General features: G+C 38.1%; 1 protein-coding gene across 1 annotated transcript in view; it reads left to right on the forward strand.

Annotated features, from left to right (window-relative positions):
- The window catches only part of SIM2 (single-minded family bHLH transcription factor 2), a gene marked incomplete at its 5' end in the record, with an annotated part of 46,772 nt that overhangs the window by 5,193 nt on the left and 33,650 nt on the right, over positions 1-7,929 (forward strand). The window contains one exon of the mRNA XM_009587878.1: positions 1,392-1,500. Coding sequence (XP_009586173.1) covers positions 1,392-1,500 — 109 coding nt within the window. The remainder of the gene's footprint in view (positions 1-1,391; positions 1,501-7,929) is intronic.

Consider the following 7,929-nt stretch of genomic DNA (forward strand, 5'->3'; position numbering starts at 1 on the left):
CCTCCCCTCCCCTCCCCTCCCCTCTTGCCCTCTCTCTTTTCCTTTCTTTTCTTTCTCTTTCTTCACCTCTTTCTTTCTGCCTTTCTTTCTCTCTTTCTTTTTCTCTCTCTCCATCTCTCCTTTCCTTTTTTCTTTTCTTTCTCTCTTTTTTTCCTTATTCAGTGAAATTTTATTCTAGTTTGAATATCAAATCAATGTTCGTGGTTTTGTTTTTGCAGGGAGGGGTTGTTGGAAAGAAGCAGTGGGGAATAGATGGCTAGAAAAAAAGTTAGTTTGCATAGTCTTGGGAAGAGGCATTCCATGAATAATGCAGAAATGGAATGATGAGAAACATTTTCGGAAAAAGATTGCTTTGTGGGGTAGACAACTTCATTTATTCCAAAGAAAAGGCAACTCACACATCTTAGCAAATCAGTAGGATTGGCTCAGAATAATAGGTTAAATTACTTCACCTCTCAGCTGTCTCTGATCTTAGGGGCCCAAGGCACATCAGGCCACACTGAACAATTGGGCAGCCTGACACTAATTTAAAACACAGGCTCAAAGTATTGGTTCACTCCTTAAATCAATTACTGCATCTATCTGGAGACTTTTGTTAGTGAATTTTATACGTGGCAAACCGAGTTAGCAAAAAGGACATACGGTGCACGCCATTCATTTTTTTGCGCAGCAGTTATTATGGGTATAACAGTGGGAAAGACAGAAATACATTCTTGTGCGAGCAAAGTTCAAGTGAGAAGATGGAATACACAGATATTTAAGATAGATCTAGTCTTTACCATGCCTGTTTACTTAAAGCAGCAAAGGCTCAATCTAGTGCCCATGAAAATCTATGGAAGTCTGCCTTTTGAATTCACCGGCTACTGTTCTGAGCCCTTCGCACTACTGTGGATTGAGTGTGGTGGATGGTCTTTGAAAAGACACAAAAGAATTGTGTAAGTCCAGTGGTTTGGCTATGAAGGCTCAGCTGCCAGCTAAATGCAGGTGATAGTTTCTGGGAACCTGGGAATGTAGAAGCATTATTTTTTTGGATATCTGTCTTCTTGAGAGACATTAATACGGTTCACAGAGATTTTATCCCATTTTGTGGCAATCTAACATTTCTACAGCTGCTCTAGTTTATCAATTCATTTGCCAGCTCTCTCTAATAGCAGCTCTTCTGTATCCGGATCATCACCAGAAATTCCCACAAAAGCGGCTATAATATTAGTTACTGCTGAAGAAGGAATTAATTTGATTTAATGTGCATAATTTGGAACACGGTTTTGATATATTCAACTTAAGTTTTAAAAATGATCTGTAGTTACCCAGATGCAGTGTATGCAGGTTACTTAAGAGCACTTTTGGGATAGTCAGCTGTACTGCTTCATGTGTTACATGTCTCTTCACAGGTGGAGCTTACTGGTAATAGCATTTATGAGTACATACATCCTTCCGATCATGATGAGATGACAGCTGTTCTTACTGCTCACCAGCCTCTTCATCCTCACCTCTTACAAGGTATTTGTGTGATCTGTGATCAAACTACCATTGAAAAACTAAAAAAAGTAACAACCCTAGGCTGAAATGTGACAAGTTCATATTTATTCAATATAAAGCTATGTCCATGAATGAAGGAGGAGCATGAACTGGAAACTGTGACCCAGGATTTTGGTTTGCTGTAGTAAAGGGAATAAGGTATCCTAGATTAAATGATGATTTTCGTGCCATGTAGTCCATGCAGTTTTAAACAGGTTTTTAGATTTTGCACAGTGGCCATTTAATCTCTTTTATCTTGTCATCACTGCTGAGGTTGCAGGAATGTTGCAATGGTCTAGCTGTGTGTAGCTGCAGCTATGTGGTCTTAGCAGAAAAAAAAAAAAAAAGAATAATACATTAGGCAATTGGGAAATAGCAGGACACTTTTAATGTTTTAAAAACAACTGTAAAATTTGAAGCTTGGACAAAAAGCCAGACCTAATACCCTCCACTGTAGGAAGAGCAAAAATGGATTTTGTAAATGACCTACATTTAGAAACTCTCATTAAAAAAGTGGTCTCTCCAGGAAAATAATGTCCTCTTGCCTCGATACCAGATCACTGATTCACCAAGCCTCTCCACACATCTGTTCAGGTGCTGCAGATGATTCACCCACGTGTACCCATACAGCATGATGCTAAGCTGGATGGAATGTCAGGGAAGACAGCAGAACTCTTATTGATTATGTGAACGCCTGGATCAGACTGTCCACCCTGGTGGTGCTCAGCCATCACACATAAATATTAACATAATCCTTTGTGTATTAAGTTGTTACTTCAGTGTTGTGACTACTATATAACTAAGAAAGATATGCTCATCTTTGCACTATCTTCTTCAGTAGCTTTTGTCAGGGGCAATTTTTTGAACTTTAAAATATCAGAAATAATCTGGCTCCATCATGTACAATATGCTTTCACATATAGCTCATAATTGCTTAATCAGTTGGAGCTCACACGCTCCTAGTTTTTACTGGTCTTCTTAAGACACAGCTCCTAAAAGCATGAGGAGCTTTGGGTTTGCACTACAATTCTGTTTAGGATCAGGCATTTTTTTTGCAGTTCTGGTGCCTGTGCATTTTCTGTACTTGGTGATCTCACCACAGTTCTGACTGCTGTGATTCCATCACTGCAGAACCATGTACCTTCTGCATGCAGAGAAATTTAATGTGCCTGGAAGCATATGTACTGCTCTGAGTGGTATAAATGGAAGAATTATCTTAGCCTCCTTCTCTCTTCTTCCTCCCCAAACAGGTAATCTTATGTACCCCGTGGTGTCTTGAAAAACAAACTCTTATTTTTCTTGGACTCTGCTGATTCTAGCTGTTACTTGACCATTTCATAGTTTGTTCATTCCTCTGTCAGGGATATTTTTTTTTTAAGTGTTGACATTTTTTAAAAAAACAACATTTTTTTCCTTTTTCCTACCTTATTGATAAGCAGAGGGGATACCTCTGGTATAAATCCATGACTTTTCATGCAGTTCTACTGGTATCCAGAATTGGTAGTAAGACATTTATATACCCGCTGCCTTGACAATGGCAATAGCCTCCTGGTTTTGTTACAATTTTTTTTTTTATTTATTTGTTAGTTGGAGATTTTTTACAAATCTAAAGTAATGGGCAATTGATCAGAATTAATTTCTATGTCAAATGCAAATAAGCCCGCAGCTCTTCCTGTTCTCTGTTTAGTATCACGACTCTGGTTTACTAGAAACGGTGAGACAGCACCCTAGTACTGCAGTTCCAGAAGGTGGGGTTTTTTTGTTCAGAACTAGGTACTGCCAGTTTCTTGCTTACATTTGGATGCCTCTGGATGCTTATCTTGCCTGTTAGCATTTGTTTTCTGAAACAGTCAGGTGTCTCTCATTTTAACTACTTATGCTCAAATTCTTGATTTCCTTAACAAATTCTCCTCACCACATGTGAAGTGTAATTCTGTTCTGGTTGTGTTTGAAAAAACTTTACACACAATTGAAACTGTTAATTTCAGTTTACTTGCAACTGTTTCAGTCTGAAATTCTGCTGATGGTATAACTAGCCCCAGATATATGCCTCATTCTCTGTAGCTTTCTTTACCTCATTCTACATCAATGCTGTTTGTTATTAGCATCAAGCTCTGGTTTCTTAATAGTGCAAAGGTAAAGGAAAATGTACCTTGAAATATGATCCATTTACGTATGTTTTGTTTTGTGTAAAATTTTGTGTAGCAGAGGAAATCGATAAAAACCTAAAACCAACAGCATCTTACTTGGATTCCTAGACTTGGAGAAGACAAATAAAGGAGTTAAGCTGTGTTCTGGTTTGTGTAGGGTTTATTTTATGCAAATCTTACTTCTGCGTGTCTCTTCCCCATACAATGCATGGAGCGGGTGTATTAAAACATCCAGAATCCATAGCTAGATCTTTTTAAAATGAACAGAGTGATCAAATATTTATTTATATTTGTCTTCCCTGTGCCAGTAGTTCCCTTTTCTGCAGTGTATACATTTTATACATATATATCTTGAGGTATAACCTGAAACTACCTGGCCTACAGAAATCAAAGCAGGTTTCCTATTCTTCTTCAGTGAAGCCCTGAAACCTATTTAATAAATGACAGGAATGAAGCAACTTCTGTCTGTATCTTAGTAGATATTTTTAATATTTAAAATAAAACATGGAGTTCTACAAATAACTTAGGACAGAGGGAAGTTGAGTGTAAGTGGCTTTATTTTCTAACAAAAGCAAAACCAGACTTTTAAAAGAGCATTTTTTTTCATTTCAGTTTGATTTTGTGTCTTTTAATCTTTTAAAACACATCTGAATCATCAAGTCACTGGGTCAAATAAAAGCTTTCCTTTTATAACTTTATTACATTATAGACGTCTCCAATCTGTGGTATTACTCAGGAATAAAATCAATATTGCACTGCAGACACAGACGTTCATAACACAAATTTACAGCTTGGCTCATGTAACTTTACTTGCTTAAGATGTGTTCTTCAGCTAATTCTCAGATACGTATATACATTTTTAGTTCAGTTGCTATTTCAGCAGTTGTAGCTGGATAAGATCTGTTATGACAGAAATAAAATCACAAATGTGAACATAAATATCTATACTTTGTGGTATTCTGTTACTGGTATTGAATAACCCAGGGTACAGATTATTTTTGATCTCCAGTTTTACAGTCTTTGTAAATTTTGATGCTATCCCTTTATTTATTTCTTCGTTTGCTTTTAATCATCTTCCTCATTTTCCTTCATTATTCTCTTCAAACCTTCCCTTGTATTTCCAGTGCTTCGTCAGTTCCATAGAAGCTTTTCTGAAAGATCAAACAACATGAGAAAGTAGAAGCTTGTAGCTGTTGAGCTCTAGAAATCTTATTTGCATGAGTTTTATTTCTCAGGGAAATGCAAATTATTCTTCTCTGCATAAAATCAGACATAGTGTGGATTTCTTTATATAATGCTCACTGTCACATTGTTTTTCTTCAAATATCTCAGCCTGGTACTCAAAAAAAGATATGTTAAGTTAAAAGGCATAAGCCTTCTTAAATTATAACTTTTTCATTTTTTTAAGTTTGCCCTGGACTTCCTAATGTTTCGGGTACAACAAGGCATATCTTGTTGACATAGAGGGTAGATTGTTTTTCAAAAGACAGTGAAAATTCTTGAATAATCACATGCTTCCAGAAGCTGGGACTTCATAGCAATATTAAATGTAATAAAAATTGGGAAAATGGATGTTGGTGAACTAGCTATTGTATCATCACTCTTTAGATAAGTCCAATGTGGCGCTACAACAAATCATGGTAAGGAAAGCTTTTGGGGCAAGAGACTGGAAGGCAGCAACTCTGAGAAACATTTAAAGGTCTTAAAGGACAGACAACTCAGTGTGAGCTCCTGTTGTGAAGCTGTGGTAAAAAGGAGTAACGGAAAATCCTTCTGCATATAAGCAGGGCAATAGTGAACAGGAATAGCAAGAATGAATAATTGTATTCTTTATACAGTATTAGTGAAATGGACACTGGGTTTTTCTGTATAATTCTGTTGTCCACTTTAAAAAAAAATGTCAAATTGGAGAAAGTACGGAAGAAAGCCACAAAAATGGTTGAAGGACTGGAAAGGCTTATAATGAGAGATGAAAGAACACCATCTGTTTGGTTTATCAAAAAGAAGGTTGGGAGGTGACTTGATTATTGTGTGTGCACACTTCCAAGGGAAGAAAATACTGGGAAATAAAGGACTGTTTTAGAAGAAAAAAACATATCAAGGACCAATGTCTGTGAACTGAAACCACAAAAGCTCAAATTAGAATAATGCATACATTTATAACTAGGAGTTTGATTAACCACAGGAACAAAATACTGAGGGAAGCAGTGGTTTCTTCCTCTTTTGATGTCTTCAGATCAAGGCTGTATGCCTTTATAGAAGATACACTTTAGGCAAACAGAAGTTACTGAGCTCAGCACAGGAGTAACTGACTGAAGTTTAATGAACTGCAATGTACAGGTTACACCTATGATCTAATGCTCCTTTCTGACCTTTCAAGTCTACAAGCTATGACTCAATGAAAGCCATAAGCCCCATGATCTGTGGAGGCTTTGGAGAATTTCAGCTTTAACTTACAAAGTCTTTAAGCTGCCTTTTTACTTGCGTGACCAGCATTGAAAATGTAAAGCAATATGTACTGATCCCTTGCTATGAAAGAAGCCAACAGCTGGACTCTCTTTCTGAGGGTAGCGGGGGTGGGGAAAAAGAATAATCTCTCTCACATGCACATTAAAGGTAGGCTATGCCTCAACGAATCACCTCACATGAGTCTTTAGGCCAACTTTGCACCAGTTGTAACAAAATGAATCCATTATATTCAACTGGGATGGGTTAGCAGAAAAGGAAAAAAAAAAAAGATAGTAATTTGATATTTTTTCCAAATTATGTGTACTGGCTGTGCTCAGATCTCAGATGACTTCACTGGCCCTTCACACCTTTCCAAATATTGCTTAATATATTTCTGGTCTGCATCATTTTAGTGTGGTCTGGCTTAGTTTTGTACCCGTGAAGCCTTACACTTCAGTTTTGCACTCCCTATACCACCCGTATCTGTTGCATAAGCTGATATCAAGATTCCTGGGCCTCTATCCTAAGATATGCAACACAACTAACAGGAACGTGGGAATTGTTCCATGGTGTAGGGCTGAGAAATGGATTTCTTAGGATGTAGAGAAGTGGTTTTGATGCATGCTGTCTTTCCTTGAGTACTGACAACTCTGAAAGCTTTTCTTTTCTGTTTCTTCAAGTAGTGGAACTAACAAACTGGGTCCACTGGATGATATTCTCCTGCTGGGGCAGAAGGTAGTCATCCAGCAGGGCAGTTGGGCTCCAAAATGTGGGGAAGATGAGGTAACCATAGTTTCTGAATCTTGGAAGACTGCAAGGTTACATTTATGACTGACTGTGGAGACTCAGCGCATGCTGCATATCTCCCCTGCTTAGTGCAGGAGACCTAGTAGGTTGTGGTTGTGGTACATGCAAAATTCTGCCTAGCCAACAATAGCTCCAGAACTTCATGGAGGCATGTGAGGAGTTTGCCCCTTTCTTCACCTCACATTTAAATGTCTGTCAGGCTAGTAAGTCTAAGCTGCTACAGCTCAGCAGCAAAGCATTTTGGTACTAGCATGGTGGGGGGTACAACGCTGGCAGAGGTTTGTGAAGCGACTGTTACAAAGTGCCTTGTCCAGAGGTGATAAGCATTTTGAATGTGCCTGAAATAGTGGCTGGCTTTCAGGGACTTAATGTTGAGGATTGCACCAGGATTACTGACTACACCCAGCTCCCCCTAGCATGCTCTTTAGAGGAAACAACATACTGATACAAGCTGGGATGCACATACTACGGTAAGTCGGGATCCTAAGTCCTCAACTTTTGACATTGCTGTCAAAAGTGTGTCTGTACCAACCATTTTTGCATAAAATTTTAACAGTTAGCAGCATAGAAAGATAGGCTTGTAGCAGGATAGTAACACTTACTAAACCATCTGGAGGTTTTTGGGAAATGCTGTACCTTATCTATGAGAATAAAGAAGGAAATTTTTGTAAGAAATATCAGGGTAGTGCAAGCTGGGTATGACTAGTCAGTCCATCTGTTATTATTGCAGCTGAATAGAAGCAAGCAAGCGAAATAAGAGATATTTTGCACTGCAGGTTAACTAAGACAAGCAATTAAGAAATGCTGAGAGGGATTCAGCATTGTGTGCTGCTCTTCCATGTGTGTATTTGGAGTCAGACATTGTGTGTCTTTTATTGGTTTCATATGCTTTTTCTGAGATTTTAATCCTTTAAAACATCTATAGCTTCCCAACTTTTGCTGACTTGCACACCAAGGCATGGTGTACTAAAAGCAGTTTATTAACATTCCCCAGAGCAGACAAAGG

The sequence above is a fragment of the Fulmarus glacialis genome, unplaced genomic scaffold (genome assembly GCF_000690835.1).
Source record: "Fulmarus glacialis isolate BGI_N327 unplaced genomic scaffold, ASM69083v1 scaffold11101, whole genome shotgun sequence".
Lineage (NCBI taxonomy): Eukaryota > Metazoa > Chordata > Aves > Procellariiformes > Procellariidae > Fulmarus > Fulmarus glacialis.